This window comes from Taeniopygia guttata, chromosome 1, assembly GCF_048771995.1.
Source record: "Taeniopygia guttata chromosome 1, bTaeGut7.mat, whole genome shotgun sequence".
NCBI lineage: Eukaryota > Metazoa > Chordata > Aves > Passeriformes > Estrildidae > Taeniopygia > Taeniopygia guttata.
Genome location: NC_133024.1, coordinates 104,826,010 through 104,846,128, shown reverse-complemented (window position 1 = coordinate 104,846,128; position 20,119 = coordinate 104,826,010). Strand labels below are relative to the sequence as shown.

Sequence of the window (20,119 nt, the reverse complement as noted above, 5' to 3'; positions counted from 1 at the left end):
GGTAATTTAAACTTATTGTCTTCTAAATATGAGCTCAACTTTCAGATATTTGGAAAATATTATTGCAACTATCTTGCAGAACTGCACAGTGATCCCTATATATAAATTACTATGCAATTTGGCAGTAACAATCACAACAAAAGACACTAAAAAGGAAAACCAGAATCTTAAAAAAAACCAAACTCCACAGGGTATTGAAGCAGGGACAATATAGTTTTGCCGATCAGCACTGATGTCTCATTCTGTGAGAATAAAGTCAAATAACTTTGTACCCCAGATGCCACATAAGACCCCATATATAGCCAATCCCCTCTATACCTGACTTGAGAGATGCCAATTTAAGCCCACAGAGGCATTTATTTAAATGTGATTCTAATAAAATATAGGATCATTTCAGTTAACTTCTACTCACCTCCTGCAAAAAACAAAACAAAAGAAAGCAAAAAAACCAAACTACTGCTATGGAATATATTGAAATCTCTCTGATGTCCACTTCCAAAACGAGTGTCAAAAACTTAAAAAAAACTTAGCATAAGGACTCTAGTTGTTATATGCACCTTGCTCCAATAGTGAAAAATACCATCCATTTCTCTCCAGGAGAGAAGAGTGAATATCATAAAATAAGGTACAATTGGCCTGATTTTGATGAAATTATGAAATTATATAATTAATAGAGCATTGTTCAGTCATCAGGTGCCACATAAAAAGGCAGCTTAGCAGTTCTGTAAATGGGGTTTTGCTATGCTAGTGTTCTCTATTCTGGCACAGCAGATTTTTCCTTCACATTTCAGTAGCTGTAAAATCATGGTCCTGCCCTAGAGAGACATGTTCAGCATCAGCACTGTTGCTATGTGAGACTTACTGCTGCTTCAGCACATGAAGGATGAATTCAATCCCCCCTAAATTCAATCCTGAAACCTACTACTGTGGATGACTGTTGGAGTTACAGTGTTTCACTAAAATATAAAATGTAACAAATTAATTAAATGGAGTTTCTGTACTGAATTAGAAGAAAAGCCTGGTCAGCAAGTTCTAGCTTTTAAGAACTAAAGGATATTTACCAGAGTAAGTGTCTAAGGGGGAAGCAGCCGTGCTCCAATTGACAAAGCAAATTCTGTATCTCATGTTCTACACTAATGTACAGCTGGGCAAAACTACAACCTGTATGTAACATCACTGTTGCTGTTCCTTTTGAGACCTCATCATTTTTAAAACAAAGAACAGGAAATTTCTCACAACTTCTCTTCCCAAGCTTACCATGTAAATAGTAAAGCAATATATTAATATATAAAGTAATTATACTGGTATGTATAACAACTATATACACATAGTAACAGTAACCATATCAATAGTTATTGTTCTCTGAAAACAAGGCCAAAAATGAGCTCTAAAGGCTGCACTGAGTTGAGATGAGTACGTTTCCCAATTGTGGGTCAGAAAGGCACAGACAAACTTAAAGAAGGGAGAAAAAGAAATATTTTCTTATGAATTCCAGTAGTGCAAGTTTAATACACAGGTTACTGATTAGTTGTTTTTAAAAAGCAATCACAGAATTTAAGTTGCTTATTAGCTCATTTATCAATGATTTTCCTTATTATTTTAGGTATCCTTTATATTCATGTTACTTTGTTCAGCCTGTTAAAAATTTACCCATTTATTCACAGCTGGTTTTATTTTATTCTTCAAAATATAGATCTTTCTCACTCACAGATACATTCCAGAGTTAGTAAATCACTGAAAATCCATTTGTTCATTTTGATTTTTGCCTAGCACTTGTTTGGTTTAATTTTAGTTCTCCTACAAGCTGCAACCACCTCTTCCATGCAAGGAAAATTACAACTGAATAGTTAATTCAGGCTGAATGAGTAGAAACAACATACAAACACATCACCACAGAAGCATGCTGGAGTCCTCAATTGTCTGTTTATTTAATACCTCCTTGCCTATCCCTCCAAAGCCAAAACTAAAAAAAGAGAACTAAACAATCTCCAAACAGTTTACTAATCAGCAGCAATGCCTATACTGTAAAATACTTTCTCTGGAATGAAATTCTGTGACAAGGAATAAATGACATCATCAAATAAGCTTCCTTTTCTTACTGTAAGAATATCTTAATGAAATGTCTTATACATTAATAGTTTTCTTTTAAAATAAATTGCATATTAACAGGTTGAAGATGCATCTTCATTGCATATGCACACAGTCCCTTCCCAGTTTTGCAGTTAAGCCATTTTAGGGTTTCTTCTTTTTAGACTAAATTAATTCACTTATCCATCAAGAGCAAAGTACGAGAAGAATGTTTTATAGATTTAGTAGATGAAGTTTTCTAACAATACAATAATTTCAAGGGGTCCAGAAAAATCAAATGGGTGCATGAAGCCTTTTGGAGACAGAATAAATAGTTTTCACTTAATTAAAACAAGATCCTCAAAATAATTAAAAAACAGTGCAAGAAGAAATACAGGATAAAGGATGGAACCTCATTCTATCTGCCATGCACACTGTAAAGCAAGCAATGCATAACTCTGCTAGGCTGCTCCAACCTGTATCCCTGTTATAAATGGTGTGCAATCTGCACAGACAGACAAACGGGAGTCCAAGGGTTCATGTGCATCCAACAGCTACAAATTAAATGGCACATGAGGATGGATTTGAGATGGCATTCCCTGGGTTCTCTTAGGCACATTATGCCTGATTCACACCCTCAAACGTTTGTGTGCATGAACAACAAAAAGCACCATTTTTGCTAGAAACAGACAGATGGAATATAAAAAACCCAAAACTTAAAATAGTGAAGGTAGTTTTTAAAGCTATCTAGTTCAAATAATAACTAACCTGAGAGGTACTTTGCTCCAATTAACATTAGCATGCTACCCATAACAAAAATACTGAAAGGCAGACTAGAGAAGATACTACTGTCACCTGATGGCATCCAGGGGATGGTGTTTCCAGTCAAGCAAATCAAAAGAGAAATATATATATAAATTGCAGTATATGTGTTAAATATATATGAAAAGTAAAAAGTAACAAATGTAGTGACATTTGCAGAAGAACTAAAAAAATATTATGCATAAACCCCATAATAATTCAAACCAAGTTCTTTCTGTAAGAGTTCAAGTCCAAATTCCACTGTCAGCACTATCTAGGTTGAACCCATTTCTAGTATTCTCTAATCCCAACCTACCCCTAAATTATCAAAGCACTAAGGAAAATAACATTTTCCCTCCAGGTGTTAGACCAGAAAATCACTAAAGATATGATAAACATATCTCTTCACATAAACTGAAGGAAAAACATCTAGATTTATTTACTGCAAGACAGATTTTTTTACCCTAGTAAGATATGCATTAGGTTAGATGTAAGGGTTCTAAATCATAAAGGTCAATACTGAAGGGAATCATATTGCTCATGTTAATTCATCTGTTTCCCTTCCCAATAGCCTTGGCAGAATTGTTTGTAAACCACAGTGTTAAATAAAATATTTAAACCAACATTTAGGATGGCAAAAGGAAAATTTTAGCTTTCAAGAACAAAGTGGCCACATGCAGCTTCAGGGCTCCAACTGTGGATTTTGGATTGTGGGGGGAGTTTAAATTTTGAGGACTCTTTACATAATACTTTCCATTTTAATAGTTTTTCCAATAAAAGGGAAATGAAATTAAGTAAAAGCCCATAAATTATGTGTTATATTATTACTCAGGACTAAAAACTTATCCCAAAATAGTACTAAAATAAAAATTCAAATTATAGATCACAGGAAGACTGCAGGTTTAACTTAATTCAAACATGACAGATGAGAAAGGCCTCTACTTCAGAAGATCTTGTTCAGTCCCTCAAAAGTTTTTTCATATTTTCTGTATATAACAATAGGTCTGTGTAATTCCTTATGATGAGCTCCTTGCTCTTATGCCCTATGGGTCAAATAGATTTTAATATGGATATCAATCCCTCCTTACTACACAACAAATAACGAAGGCAGATACAGCAAGCAAAACCACAGGGTGGAACCCTTCTCCTTTGCAGCAGGAGGTTATGGTACAAGAAAGTTTACAAAGTCCCTGTGCTCTAAGCATTGTGCTGTATCTTGTCTTGCAGGTGAGATTTTTTTCTTTTGCAAACCAGTGCCATTCTGCAAAACCTGCAGCTATTCAGGAGGAAGACCCAGATATCTATTTTTCTGCTTTGTCCCACAGAGGATTTAAGTAATGACCTTTAAATCACTATAATAGTCCAGAGATGGTATGAACAGAAAAGGTCAGCAAAAGCAAGATGAGTTCCCTAGGTTAACTAGCTAATTAATAATACTTGACCTGCATTAATTTTTGGTTTACCATTTGCAGGACCGCCAGATGACTCCCATCCCATAGACTTCATCACAGCTTTCTTCCACCTGGCATAGCGATATTCACTTTCTGAAATTAAGAAATCAGAAAACAGAAAAGCCTCTCAATGCATAGGTGTGCAACCAGAAATATTTAAGAACCAGATAAGGCAATATGAGTTTTTCACTCTTTTACACAGTATCATTTGTTTACACAGAGAAAGTAATATAAAATGCTTTTTTGAATACACAAAAAAACTCCACCCTAAACCCCACAGTTATGCATAGTAAGAAGAAATAAAATAAATTTCCTTCATGTTCACCAATAAAAGGTTTACAAGCAGGGGAAAATTATGCAATTGATATTTATGTAGAAACCCTTCAAATGTTGTCTTGAAGTAGGATTTTAGAAGTAATTATAATCAAAATGCTAAGACAAAATTATGTACCAAAAAGAAATGATTGAAAAGACAGAAAAGCATTTATCTTGCACAGGGATTAATTATGTCAAGTGCATACTTTCCATCTCTACAAGGACTTAAGAACTGATGAGATAGCTAGCCAAAAAGCAATAATTAATGTAAGCTTTTTAAAGCCAAAAGAGGACCCAAAACCAGTATGTCAATATCTGTGAAAAAAATAAGTTTGCAACTCAGATAATACAAAAAGGTTTTACCCTCTGGGTTTATCTGTGGTTCAAATCGTTCACATGTCACTGCTGTCAAATCTCCAGGATCCAGACTCCAAACTTCAATACCTTTTGCAGCTCCTGCTGCCATAGCAGCTCCTAAAGCTGTTGTTTCAGTCATTGATGGCTTTACTGAAGGAAAACACAGAGACGACCACAATGATTTTTAACGGAAGTCACCTTAATTACATCAGAACTAAATATTGATATATCTATCAAGATACAACAACAAAGCAATCTACCCAGTTTGTTCTCAATGACCATTACAAAGTAATGTTTTCAGCATTAAAAAGGAAGCAGGAGCTGTCAATTCATCTTACCTACTGGAATACAGAGAATGTCTGATTGGAGTTGCATGAGGATTTTGTTATTGGTCATTCCTCCATCTACTTGTAACTGATTTAGTGGAATCCCACAGTCCTTGTTCATGGCATCTAGAATCTTAAATAAGAGTAATACATGTTACAATTTAATTGCACAGAAATGCTCTAATACCCTCTGAGTGTAAAACACTGAAACTACAGCATTTGCTGAAGAGGGATAAGTAGATCATTCCTCTCTCCTACATCTTAAAAGGCAAAACAACACAGTAATGACAACACAGTTTTGTTTAATACACAGCACGTGCATTCTCTTCATGACAGAAATCCCAGTCCAGGACACCTTTCTCCTCAGGTGCTCTAGATGTATCCTATGTGCTGCTTATGTGGCCTTAGAGGAATTTTAGGAAAAGTTGGTGAGAACATTTATCAAAGCTAACAAAGGAAGCAGCAACAATAAATGGAGTCCTTCAGCTGATCATCCTTTGTCTAGATACCTTCTCTAATTCAATGGATTCAAGAATTGAAGAATTAAAACATTTGACAATCTGGAAGACTCTTCAATAAAAACTGAGGAATGCTGAAATGTTTTGAAAGAGCAGCCTCTTCAAATATTTTCAATTAGTTGTTGAAAATGGAAAATTTTATATCAAACAAGACAGAGAGCAAAAATAAACTGTTAAGTGTAATTTTTTTTGTAAAATTCTGTTTCCTCCATTTGGGCACAGTCTCTAGCTTAAAAGTGTTGAAGTGTTTGCAAGGAATAATTAACTAAGGTGGAGTATTTAATTCACTGATACCTCTCAAAATGGTAGAGAGGTATCAGTGAATTTTTAGGCTTTCCTAAAAATGTAAGACTTGCCTCAAACCTTACTTACTGGTAGCACCATGACATTACCCCATAAGCACCAATAAATACAGAATAGTGTGTTTTGTAGGGTTTTGTAAAAGCAGTCAGTTAAATGTCTCATTTACATTTTATAAGGCTAGTGCACAAGTTAGGCATTAACAAGTGCAGTATGATTTTTTCTTTACAATTTTTCAGTGTATTTAAATAAAAAAGAGGTGTGTTTCTCTCAGTTTTAAATGAGAAAACAACACAAACCACAAAAAAGACCAAAACTACAGTGCATTCTGCCCTGTTCTGTAGCTCACAAAGTATCCTGTAATACAGTATTTACCAGGAACAGTCAACATGCTACTTAAAAAAAGAACAAAAAAAAATGTAGGCTTGCAAGATAGTGAAAACTACATGGAGATTAACTATCCAGGAGATTCTCCCAGTTTCCAGAAAGTAAGCCAGAAAAATCTTTAAAGGAACTAAAGGAACTGCCCAGGATAAATAAAGGTTAAAAATTACAAGCTAAGAAGAGTAAGGCAAATTTTCATGGTGGCAGCATTTGCCTATGGGCCCCCACTGTTCAACGCACTAGAAATAAATTGGAAATCAGGATTCTTGCACACAGTTTGCTGGCAGTACTATACGAGTACTTATTTCCTTCACATACATCATTTCACATTTGTCTAAGGCGATATTATCTGCCTATTTGCCATTCAGAACTTCAGCACCATTGGAGGCTCTGGGTTTGTTTACCACTATGTAAGAGCATGTTGGATCAGCATGCACTCAGCAAAGATTAAAGTAATAAAAAGAATGCTAGGAGCCAGGAAGGGATGAAGGACCAAAACAAATCATGGTCATGCTGTTGCTACCTCTACTGTACACAGGTGGGATGAAGAGCAAAGATCCAAGTATGCAGATTTTGCCTCATGACAGCATTGTACAGCTCTTAATAAAAACTGAAAAATTGCTTATTTCTCCAAAATTCCTTCTGGAAGAAAAAATGTAACAAGTGTTATCTCTCTGCATAAGGAAGAAGCTTTTTGGATAACAAAGTACTCAGAAGGAGTGAATGTTACAAACAGGCAAGAATTCCAGTGAAGGTGACCTTCCATGAAGGCTTTTTCCTGAAGACTTCCATTTGCATTGGAATTGAAAGAACTTTGTTTCTGACAAGGCAGAACTAATGATGTATCTTTAGAAAAACATAAACTTATTCTTCCTGTGTCACTAGGATTTAATATGTTAATTTAAGAGTGCCCAGTGCCTGATCAGGCACTCCTGTCATTGTGATAAAATCAGAGTGACTAAAGCATGGGGAAGTGTTAGGTCTGTTCAAACACTGAACTTCACCCTCACTCAGTATGACAGCTTTATTTCCCTCTCTCCTACTCCCAGCCACATGCCCTGCCTTGCATTCTGACATTTGCTGAATGCCTCTGTGAGGCAGCTGAGGTCATTAATCCAGCAGAAAAATAGCCCAGCAAAAAAAGGGATAATTTTCTGCTGGAAAGTTCACTGAGCTGTCACATGAGAGGGAATGGATGGGAGGGTGGCAAGGAAAGAGGAGCAGACAACAAATCAGTTCAGTTGCCTGTAACTTTACCCTAACTTCTAATACAAGAATTAGAAAATTAGAATGCTACTTCCAATTTCCTTCACAACCTTCTGAGGACTCAGCGGCTGTCAGCACAGCTTCAAAAGCAGACACCTGGATGAAATTTCTGTCAGTCTTTTTCAATGAGTACTTTATTCTATGTCACTACAGAAACAGCACAATGCTTCCCTCATCTTACATGGTTTGAGCAGGATGCTATTTTAAAAATCAGTATGTTAAAATAACAGCAGTTTAATTCATGTACTCAAATTAAGGCTTGACTGTTATCTTGCAAGGCCTAGGGATTTAATTTCCTCCTGTATTTGCACAGAACCCAGGGATTGCAAACACAGGGAGGAGTAGATTGTGATATAAACATTCAGTGCTCATACTAATATCAACCTCTTTGAGTTGGCTAGAGGATTAATTTCCTCTGTGAGAATTTTGGTTGGCTGTAACTGAATGCCAGCTGAGGCAGTGAAGGATGGAACAAGCAGGAAGTGAACCCAGCTTTCCCTTGGTATGTTTGCTGCTTTCTTGCCTTAACTCCTTTTTGTTCTTGTGTACCAAAAGTGACATAAGCCGTCATAAACCATCATAAGCCACAGCAGACCATAAAGTGTAGTTTCCTACACCAATGAAAATTTGTAGTCACTGGCCCTGCCATTCTAAACATTCTATGTTCTGCCCCTCAAAATATTCACAAAATATGTTCACCTTATTTTACATGCTGGTAAAAAGAAGCATTACCACTCAAAAAAAAATGTACCACTCAATTTTAGCTAAGTCCACAGGAGCAATTTTTCAACATTATCAACAAGTAAAGACAAAAATAGCATCCAAGTACAAAATAAAGCATATGACTAATCTTCATTAAATCTTTTAAATATCTTTTCCTGAAGAGCTACAGTTCCTGTTATCACACTAATTTACAATGAATGTAGGACCCAATTTGCCTTTACCTCTCGTGTTTGAAAGCAGACTGCTTCTAGTGCAGCGAAGGCGATGTGGTTTTTATTTGTAAACTGAGTAAGGCCACAGATGATACTGTTGAAGAGAGAAAAAACCCAATCAGGACAGTCTTCCTTATCAGACATAAACCTATACTTCACACCTAGGTCCTCTTCTAATCTCATTCAGTTCTATAGCATGAAGACTACTTTTTTAATATTAAAAAGCTTGTTTTTCTTTAATCTAAACTCTCTCATTTTCCTGACAAAGTGCTTTCAAGGGTCCAATCAATAGAGTTGCTTTAAATCATCTGTACACACACACAAACACCCCCACAAATTCTAGTCTGTCTTTAAGAAAAAAAAATAGGCTTGATTGAGGTTGATTTATATTTAAAAAATAATAGAAATGATCACTAAAATCTTAATGAATTCTCTAATGTTTTCAGTTCTTAAGGAAAAGCCCATATGGGTCATTGCTGTTCTCTAAATGTTTGAAATTGTTTTCAGATCTAGTCTGATAATTAGTTGCTTCTGAATCTTCCAAGAGATTTTTGGGTATGGCAATTATGTTACATCTAACCATGAGTAAGCTGATTTGTGCCAATATGCTCTGAATGGCAAAGCAAATAACCATTTTTTATTCTACTTCAACAGCTGAGGAACAGCAGGGTACTACACAGAAACACTGCTGGATACATGCAAGTTCAAAGATATTAAAGGACATTTTTCATTGTTACCATTCCAAAGATCAGTTTTTAACCATTAAAAGTTAAGTATTCTGATATGGAAAACTGTAAAAACATCTAATTCAGAGGTTTATCTTTCTCGTTAAAGAAAAACATACATACAAGAAGCATCTGAATTCTAAAGATGCAACTACTTGAAACCTTGGGAACAAGCTAGTCTTTAAGACTTCTTTTACCACTTGAGGAAAGTTATTTTATAATTATATTTGTTATGCTTTCATGACTACTGTGGCATGTTGTGATTCTAACAACAATAGGCAAGCTCACAGCAGCAGAAAAGACAAATGAAAACCTATTGTTTGAACTATTACCAGGTGGTTGAGTCTGAACTACTGGGAAAGGGGCTGTAAAAAAAGAAGTAGAAAAGAATTTTCAATAGACTGGAAAGAAAGTCATATACAATGGGAAGGAGGCAAAGTGGGAAGGAATTACATGGTCTGAAACTGAGCTCAAAAACACTCATCAGCACAGAATTCTTCCTTTAATACTTTTGTTGCCTGACAGTTCACAGGAATGCACACCTCTTCTTTTACTTTACTGAGATAAAAACCCTTTCAAAACCAGAAATTGTTTTCCTTGCCCTGCTGTCCCACACTGGGTTTTTTTTGGGTTTTTTTTGGGGTTTTTTTGGTTTTTTTTGAGGATCAACGGCTGGGCTAGCTAATCCTTCCTTTACTCCCAGTAGCAGTTGCTGTTTACAGCAGGTTAAATATAAAACAGAAACACATTAGCTCATGAAAATACCACAGAGAATGATGTATCTGGACAAATTAAGGCAACAAAAAGGAAAATTTCCCATACCTTGAAGGAATATTTGTAAAATTTGTAAAATTAAATCCCCCTGCAAGTGCAGTGTTCAGTCAGATCCTTACCCCCTCGCACTGGGTTCCCAGTATGGTGCATACAGTCCTGAAAATGCTGGCACAAAGTAGCAGCCATAGGAAGTTCCCACATCTTCAGCCAGTTTTTCTAATGCACACACAAAACACTTACTTAGCTTTTCACAACCACACCACCACTTAAATACAGCACTTAAAAGTGTTACTATTTAAGTAAGAAAAATATTCGGGATATCTTGAGTAGCTACAAATTTAATCCAGCCGTGTATACAACTAGAAAATACAACTAATGCTGGCACTCTGCTCCTTGTTAACCAGTTTTCCTTTTCCAACAATATGAACAGTTGATGGAGCATAAGGAGTTGTGGGAAATGCAAAATAAAAAAAATCAAAACTGAAACCCAAAACAGTGTACTCAATATTCTGACCTAGATTTTGTGAAGTTTTCAAGTGTTATATATCATGTGGATAAAGAATGCAACCTTCAAAGCGGTCCAAAAGCTCATACTTTACTTGCATTTAAGTCAAGGCAAACAAGTGAAGCTGCATCAAGACCAAAGGGAGTTAAGAATTAAACTCCCATTAATTTCAAATGGATTTAGAGCTCCAAATTGTCAGCTTACGTATTTAATCATAAGGCCAGCTAGAAGGAAATGTGAAGTTTCTTGATATGGGAATAATAACTGTGGATATATGAATTCCTCAATACCAAAATATTGTTAATTAAAAAAAAAAATTAAGACATTTAGAATGACAAAAGACATAATTTCTAATGAACAACTCTTTCCTATAACAAGAAAGAAGCATTTTCTTTCTGATTTTGCATTGATCAGAGCAACATAGCAGTATATGAAAGTAGTAAAACATCTTCAAGAAGTCTTTCTAAAATGATTCTTTCATACAGACTCTGCTTAAAAACATGAATGAAGGCAGAAGGAAAGAGAAGTTCAGTGAAACAGGAAGAGATGATGAATCCTTACATGACTTTAACAACACTGACAAAGTTAAAGGCCCCGAAACTCAAACCTCCCAACAGTCTTGACAAACTTATGAAGAGGTACTGTAGCCAACAAATGGCTAATTTGTGTGTTAGCAGTTTATATTCTTCTGTATGATCTTCAAAGCTTGCTTTCAGAAAAACAGACTGATGCTCTAAGTTTTTGCTAAATCTTTGAAGTTTTATATTAAATTTTAATTCTAAATTTTCCCACCTTTGAATAAGATATCAATTTATTAAAAAATATGTAATAAATTTCTTTTCAATCCTAAATCTCATTGAATCAGTCACTTTCAAATTTTTGCCTTTGCAAAAATGCAAAAATGCTTCTGACATTCTTATTTTTCAAATTTTGATATGTTCCTAGTTTTTATGTTACAATCCAGTTTGTTTCAGTTCATCTGAATTAGAAAACATCAACTACAAATGCTAAAGGATTACTGCATTCTCAGCCAAAACAGATTACCCTCTTCCACACCTCCTTTGCAAAGCTGCAAAGAAGCAACTTTGCAAACTGAGATCCCTAACTCAATGGATATGAAACCTACTACATAAAATTACATACACTTGCAGGGCCTCAGGTTCTCATGTTTATAACAAGAATATGTAGGTTCAGAATCAAATTTATGCTGGTTTCTGTAATACAAACTTCAACACTGTATAAAACCAGAAGATACTTTGCAAATTTAGTATCTTCCTGAATATCTTCTTGTCAGGGAAACTACTAAAAAGTACAGATTGCAACAGAGCAAAGCTGACAAAGCCTTTCCAAGACTCTGTTGATAGGCTCTATGAAATACAAGTATCAACAACATTGAGCTCATGGATGCAAAGTAAGTTTTTGTTGTGTTTAAACATAACAAAATATATGCACCTAGCAGCTTTTCTTTACTTACGTATTTTGATCTTTCATTCACCAATAGAGACATTGGAAAACTTAAAATACTCACCAACTTCCTCTGCAGTCTTAGCAATGCCCAGATTGTCCCTCAGCCAGCGAACAACAGCCCCAGCTATTGCAACAGATCCCTGAAGGAAACAAAGTCACTCCCTTAGGAGACAACAACTGGTAGCTTTGTGCTGCTTTTAATAAGCCTGGAGAGAAGAGGTTGCTGTGGCCTCCACCTGCAGGCTTACAGTCACAGCTCACAACCAAACCACAAAGTTTCTTGGCATCTGGAGACTGCCATGTAAAAAGGGCAGCCTGTTACACAGACTCCAGATAGAAAAGGTACATACTGTATGCTTTTTTCTATAAGGGGAAATTACAGTGACATTTCCCAAGTAGTCTTTTTGTCTTTCTAATTTATGTCTTCTGAATATATAGTTATGAGGTTCATTAGCCTCAGACTTCTTTTTGTGACACATGAATATTTTTATGCTTTGATTTAAAAAAAAAAACAACAAGACTAATTATGTCTAGTTTAAATACAAACATCCATGAAGACAGAAAATTTAGGCACTTGTGCATTTGCTAGCAAAATTGCTCTGTTGCCTCAGCAAAGCACCCTGAACAGCTTAATCACATCACAGATGAATGGCATGGCTCCCATCTAACCCCAAAGCCAAGTCCAGTAAACTAAGTTTCAAGTAAAACAGTAGTAGCATTATGTTTTCATTCAAAGCCACTGCTAGAAGGGGCAGGGGTGTTTTCTAAGCAGCTGGCTTAGATACCAGTCTGATTAAAGGAAAAGGCTGAATCCACATTTTCTGTCTCTCTGCAGTGTCTCAACCAGCAGACTGTAGACGATTCTAGAATGGATATAGGACAAAGCACACTTAATAGCTTCTGTTAAAGCCATGTTTTCAGATAATATCATTAAAGACTTAGAGGTGAAGAAGAAGCAAAGGGCAGGTGTTTCAGCATGCAAGATTTCAAATCACTCTCAAGACAGTTTCAGTTCTTGCTTTAAGAACATGGGTTAAAAATAAAATAAACCTCTCATACACACACACAAAATAAAAATCCCAGAGTTTGCCAGGTCATGGCAAATGCAAGATTCACTTTCTTCAGGGAAGGAAAAGGAAATAAATGCAGCCTAATAAAGTACTATAAACCACAAACTATTCTCGCAGTGAAGAAAATCCTGTGTTGTCTTTCATGTGATAAACACAGTCTGTCTACAAAAGCTCGATATCAGCAGCCAGTGTATGGCTTTTGAGAATAATTATTATATTACAATACTTAGCATATTAAGCAGCAGAGATGGAAGAATAATAATTTTGTTGCTCTAAACAAAACTTTGGTGCCAAGTAGGTGCTCTGTTTATCTGTGTTTCAGAAGCAGAACTTTAGAACAATGAAACCTAAAGTTTAAGCATAAATACAATTTTCTATATAATTTGGATGCCCTTAGTCTTGTTGGGAGAACTGAGAAACTAATTCTGTAAGTAGGCACCTAAATGAAAGAGGTAAAAAAGCTAAATTATTGGAGGATTTTTTTCCCAGAAATTTGATTCACACTTTTAGAAGTTAGAAGTAAAATCCATTAGAACAAAATAAAAAAAATTAACTATGACTTTATTATGAGGTAATAACTGAAACATTAGTACTTTCTCCCCCTTTTTAAAACCCAATTTAGTATTACAAAAATTATGGGTTTTTATTTATAGTATTTATTAAAGATTTGAGAGACTAAGTAACAGAAAAAATGTTTCAGCCATCTAGATCTGAAAGTATAAATGATGCAATGAAGAAATATTTTTGTTAGATTTCATTATATAGATTGGAGACAAGAATAACCAAAACCACACAGAAGCCTTCAGGTACACAAGCATAACACAGAGCTGCACGGCTGAAGACACCCTAAAAATACCAGATAACAGAAGCAAATAAGAACATGTATCATTACAAAAAGGAAGAGAATACTGAACTTACCTCTAGTGCATAAAAAGCAGGGTTGTCTCTGCCCATTTTGTAAGCTATTGTGGTTATAAGACCATGCTCAGAAAACACAGACTAAATGGGGAAAGGGGAAAGAATACATAAAAACATTCAAATTACAATAAACAAGGGATCAAACCTTCAAAGGAAATACACAAAGTTTAAACAAAGTAAATTATCAGTAACTCTAAATAAACTAAGATAGAACATTTAGATTGCTGGTGCTAATTCTTTTTTCCACAAGCTGCTGCAGATCTTTCCATCTTCCTTATAGAAAAGAACTGTAAATGAGAAGGAAGCCACACTTTTGTGCTATTTATTCAACTCCAACTACAACGAAATTATGACAGATAATGAAGAGGAGAAATAAAACAGCCAAGACAAGGAAATAGGCACATGGTTAAATAATCCTGTCTGGGTGACAACAAGAAACATATATAAGGGAAGAGCAAGAAACTTGTTAAGAAAAGTTCTGTTTGGAAACTTAAGGAGATAGGAAATGGAATCTTACAAGATTCCATTTTTCAAGGAAAAACCTTGAAAAAATTACTACTTTTATTCTTTCAGATTTCAGTATGTGCTTTTCCCTTTGCCATTATAATTGTTGTTAATAAGTCCAAGAATTGCTAACTTACAGTTGTGTTTCAGAACTTAAATGGATTGTGAAAAACAAAAAAGCAAACAACAAAAATGCAACTGACCTTCTGACCTGTGTTGCACAGCAAGAAACAACCTGTTCCGTACCTAGCATGAAAGTAAAGCAAAGTTAAAACCAGAATGTTTAAAGCATAACCTGCTTTAAACAGGTTATATTTTTAAAATGTTTAATTGCATAACCTGCAATCCATGAGTCCCCTGTAAAGAGTCAGGACACCACTCTCTTTGACCCTTGAAGGTTTTGCTGCCATTAACTGATGATAAAACTATCCTCAAAAAGTTGATTTGAATACAGCCTGAAGCTGAAAAATCTAGTCAATATGTCTTTTTTTTCTCTCTCTGTTTTTTTTTTTTTTTTTTGTTTAACACTTGATCAATTAGAGATATAGCTGAAAACTATAATTTTCTTAAACTATACATTTCTAAAACTGTAAATTTCTCTTTGGTGGTTGTGTTTACCTACTTCAATTTAAGCTGATTATGAGAGCAACTTTACAAAATAAATATTTCACAGTATTAAATGGGAAATTTTAAGAAACTTTGTTCCTGTCAGAAAGAGGGTTTTCTTTCAAACCAAAATTCAAACTCAAAATTTCTTTCAAATTCAAAAATTTTTAAAAATGGCATGTTTCCCATTTGAAGACCAAATCATATATGTGTGTGCATACACACTCATACAAGAACACACTTTAATATAAGAAGTACAAAATACTACAAACCACTCCAACATACTCTAAGAAGTTATCCTCAAGAAAAATATTCCTTACCTTTTTAAACCCCTCAAAACTAATACCTTAAACCAGTCCAGAGATAGCCTTCAGTTATATTTGGAAAAAGAAATAGTAAAGCAATACCAGAAATGAATTAAAACAAGATAGGTTAATATGTAATCATACCTGTGAAGCTCCCATACTTGAGTGTGTATGTCCCTACATGCTTAGGTAAGCACCTGACTATAAATGGAACAGTAAGTCATTTCAGCAGACAGCTTCTCCTCCAATGATTTTTTGATTATACCAGTTGCCTGATTTAACTGATCAGCTATTTTAAACAAAGGACACTAAGAGGCTGAGAAACAGGAAAATGCAAATGTAAAATTCTCCACTCTGAGCTAGACATAAAAGCAAAACTAAGCACTGCAATTGAAACAGACCTTTCCCATCTAACAAAGCTGTGTCATTCAAGTCAGTGCAATCTAACTCACTGTACTCTATTTGCTGAACCTTAGGTCACCATTTAAATGACACTGCAACTTTTCAATCTGTGTTATGAAGAATGTTAAAATGAAAACCCTACTGTCACATAGAGATTTTCCTCACAGTGACTGTGTTCCAAAATATACCTCACAAGCCATGTAACTTTAACATCTTCATTACTTTATATAAGAGTCAAGACATGGTTTACTTTGTGGGTCAACCCACTCAAAAGGTAGATCTGTAATTACACGTTAACTACAAAAGAATTTGGTAGTTGGTTGAAAAGAACATAATACTAAATTCAAAACAGAGCAGGGTGTTTATCTTATTACTTTCCTAATAACTTACGTGTTTTTTGCTTGTCCATCTTTAAAACACATTTGCCCAACAAGAGCAGCATGCTGGTCACCCAAGCACTGAAAGTGAGAGATTTTTTCCTTTAGCAAATATCCTCACATGAATTTGTCTATAACTAATCTATTAGTAGCACATGGATAACTGAAAGCGAGGAAAAACCACAGAGAAAAGCTATGATTTTTATTACTCTTCCCTCTGTAAGAATTGCAAACAAAATGTGTTGTGCTACTTATACTGAGCAATTTAAATAGAAACTAAAATTTACTATCTTTACACATGTTATTGGAAAAAGCTAAAAATTTGCCCACCATTTCTGGATTATGTATATATATCTTTTACATATATGAAGCAGAGCTTGCTTCCATTTTGGAATCTTAGTCATTTACTTAGAGATACCAAGTTTCCAACTACAGCTCTCATTTGTATTTCCACAGACACACCTTAATAAAAATGGATCAAGCCAAATAGTGATTAATCTTCAAAAGTCTACTTCCTGTTTAACTTGAAGTAAAAAAACAAAAACTTAATTCATAGCAGGATTCACTCATCCTTAAAGCTTTTTCCTGTGAAGCTATGTTCATGCAGTTCCAGGTTGTCATGCCAAAATCTAAGCTGAAGTAGGACTTACCCCAGAAATTGGTACACCTGTCAAAGCTCCAGAGTCCTGTTTTGCAAAAAGAGAAAGAAAACCTCCAAGTCAGTTTTCCATGACTAGAATTGAAGACAATGAGAAATAAGCTAAACTTCTAGTGCTCAAAGGAAAACAAAGAAGGGTCATGAAAGCAACGTGACTCAGTTCAGGTGTACACTTTGTTTCAGCTTAACGCAGCTCATGTCTAAACCAGTAGGAAATGGGGAGTAGGATGTTTTACAAATATAGTTCATGTGACCTCAAAAGTTCCTAGCATAAATTTTCTTGAAATAATACTATACAGAAAATCCAGCTCAGTGTAATCTGTGCAGTAAATGCCAAGTGTGAAATGCAAAAGTGCAAAATGGTAAAGTGATCAGGAAAAAAAACATGGCTGTGGTGACATCCTAAGCAAAGGCGGATGCCTGATTTTAAGATACAGCATTTTAAATCTCAAGTAGGCTTTCTTCCATACACTGCCAGGGTTTTTCAGTTACATTCCTGTTAAAGAATCATAAAATCATTTAAATTGAAAAAGACCTCTTAGATTATCACATCCAACTGTTAACCCAGCACTGCCAAGTCCATCACGAATCCATCTCTGTAAGTGCTACATCTATACGCCTTTTAAGTAACTCCAGGGATGGTGACTCCACCACTTCTCCTGGCAGCCTGTTCCAATATTTGACAAGCAGTGAAGGCTCTTGTTTTATCACTTGTTACCTGGGAGAAGAGACCGAGCTTCACCTGGCTACAGCCTCCTTTCAGGCAGTTATGGAGTGCTAAGGTCCCCTTCTGAGCCTCTTTTTCTCCAGGCCAAACACCCCCAGCTCCCTCAGCTGCTCCTCATCAGACCTGTGCTCCAGACCCTTCCCCAGCTCTGCTGCCCTTCTCTGGACTCACTCCAGCCCCTCAATGCCTTTCTTGTAGTGAGAGGCCCAAAACTGGACAGAGGATTTGAGGTGTGGCCTCACCAGTGCTGAGCACAGGGGTCAATCCCTGCCCTGGTCCTGCTGCCACACCATTGCTGACCCAGGCCAGGTGCCATTGGCCCCTGGGCACACCTGGCTCATGTCCAGCTGCTGCTGACCAGCACCCCCAGCTCCTTTTCCCCCAGGCACCTTTCCAGCCACCCTTCCCCAGGCCTGCAGTGCTGCCTGGGGTTGTTGTGACCCAAGGGCTGGACCTGAAACTTGGCCTTGTTGAATCTCACAAAATTGGTCTCAGCCCATCACTCCAGCCTGTCCAGATCCCTCCACAGACCTTTCCTACTCTCCAGAAGATCAACATTTCTCCCCAAATCAGTGTCATGTGCACACTTAGTGAGGGTATACGGAAAATTTGATTTATTTAACTATTTCCTGACAATTGCTATGTGTTTCTTTAAATTGTTTTTTTTGTGCAATTGTGAAAATGAATTTTCAGTAAAGCCATGCAAGTGTATTTCCAATCTGAATTAATTCACATTTTAATTAACTGTATTTAAGATAACTGTTTATAAATGTGCTAAAAAACTCTACACAAATCTGATATTTAGCTAACATCGAATTAATATTTTTTGACAGAATGGACAGTTCTTCTCATTTATAAAATGCTATAGCTAACATTTATTAGCCAGTAGCTGTCTTTTTTAGCTTGCTATAAAATTAAATATTCAACAGTGTGGAAATCAGGACAAACAGATACATTGAGATCACATTTTAGAAATAATTTTAGCATGAACTCTAATTGTATTATCTCAGATTTGGAAACACACAGCAAATTTATTGGCCTACGAAGTGCACTTTTTCTAATCCTTAAACCAATGAAAATGCACAGCATCTGAGCAGAATGAGTAAGATATAGGTGTTCAGCCTAATGGAAGCCTCTACTCACCCGGCTAGGACAGATTTTCTACAGCCAGCAAAAGGAAGAAAGAGAAAAAAAAAATGGAAAGGGGAAGAGAAACAGAAGTTCACATTTAAAGTGAGGAGCAATTCTGTTCTGGTGGTCAGGCAGTATCTTTTTCCATTTCCCTTGCTCATTCAGCTTAATACAACTCACTCTTATCCACCAACCTTCATATAAATAAACATCAGCAATGACTTCTAGTGGCATTTCCATTAAAACATTACAAAAATATTTCAGGGAAGTTAGAGTTCTATTTAAAAAAATCCATATTGTAACTTGTCTTCACTACAAAACACATGTATTCTTATTTTCAATAGCTCAAATTACCAGGAAAAAGAATGCAAAATCTCAACATTCAGTTTATCCAATCTTGAAGTTCATTAATTAGATGCCACTGTAAATTCCTGGAGAAGAATTGGTGCTGCATTAAAGTAATCAAATACTCAACTTCCTATAATATTATATAAAAGTAGGTAACAGTTTACTAATCATAAACCAAATAATACTGGTCTAGAAAAAGCCATTAATCCTAATCTGTGGAATCTGTCAAATCCAAATGGATACATTTATATTTTTACAGGATGAATTTCACACAAATATTGGGACACATACCATCACACCATAAATCTCAGAGGAGCTTCGTACAGTTGGAAGTATTTCCATAGGAATATCAAAGAACCTGAACACAACAAAGAATAATGTATATTATATAGTCAGTGCTAAATCAGAAAGCATTTTGCATGTATTTTCTTAAATAAGTTTAAGCTTATAAAGAAAAAAAATTATAAAAGAAACTTTTGTTTCTAGGTTTTAATCTACATGTTTTTCCACTTGTTACAGTGGACACTGAATTTTGGAGGAAAACAGCATGTATTTCAATCTTTGAGGACATATCCAATTCTTTTACATAGAAATCCATGCCTCTTCCAACAATATCTTAATAATACACTTATTAGTAAATTCAAATCTCAGATAGAGACACTATTATTCCAGCTGCTGTACAAATCTGATTAAGTAATAAAGAAACTATTAAATCACAATATTCTGAATTGGAAGGATCTGAAGTGACTGGCCCATACAGGGATTGAACCCACATCATTAGCATCATGCTTTAATCAACAGAGCTAAATTGTTTCCATGAGCAAGGCCTCCATCTACAGAAAGATTCTGCTACTTTTAGTTAATCCAGACCGTTGTAAATTG

General features: G+C 35.5%; 1 protein-coding gene across 6 annotated transcripts in view; it reads right to left on the bottom strand.

The window, feature by feature from the left end:
- The window catches only part of GK (glycerol kinase), a 56,135-nt gene that overhangs the window by 24,366 nt on the left and 11,650 nt on the right, over positions 1-20,119 (bottom strand). For 2 of the 6 annotated variants that reach the window (XM_032750339.3, XM_032750340.3), the window contains exons 8-19: positions 19,529-19,595; positions 18,902-18,919; positions 17,024-17,059; positions 16,387-16,454; positions 14,887-14,929; positions 14,180-14,260; positions 12,253-12,331; positions 10,339-10,435; positions 8,730-8,814; positions 5,330-5,450; positions 4,998-5,141; positions 4,332-4,412 (exon numbers count right to left, since the gene is read on the bottom strand). In XM_032750339.3, the coding sequence (XP_032606230.3) occupies positions 4,332-4,412; positions 4,998-5,141; positions 5,330-5,450; positions 8,730-8,814; positions 10,339-10,435; positions 12,253-12,331; positions 14,180-14,260; positions 14,887-14,929; positions 16,387-16,454; positions 17,024-17,059; positions 18,902-18,919; positions 19,529-19,595 (920 nt within the window). Of the gene's footprint in view, positions 1-2,835; positions 2,923-4,331; positions 4,413-4,997; positions 5,142-5,329; positions 5,451-8,729; positions 8,815-10,338; positions 10,436-12,252; positions 12,332-14,179; positions 14,261-14,886; positions 14,930-16,386; positions 16,455-17,023; positions 17,060-18,901; positions 18,920-19,528; positions 19,596-20,119 lie in introns of all 6 variants that reach the window. The other 4 variants (XM_041718534.2, XM_032750352.3, XM_032750329.3 and 1 more) reach the window with 3 other exon arrangements.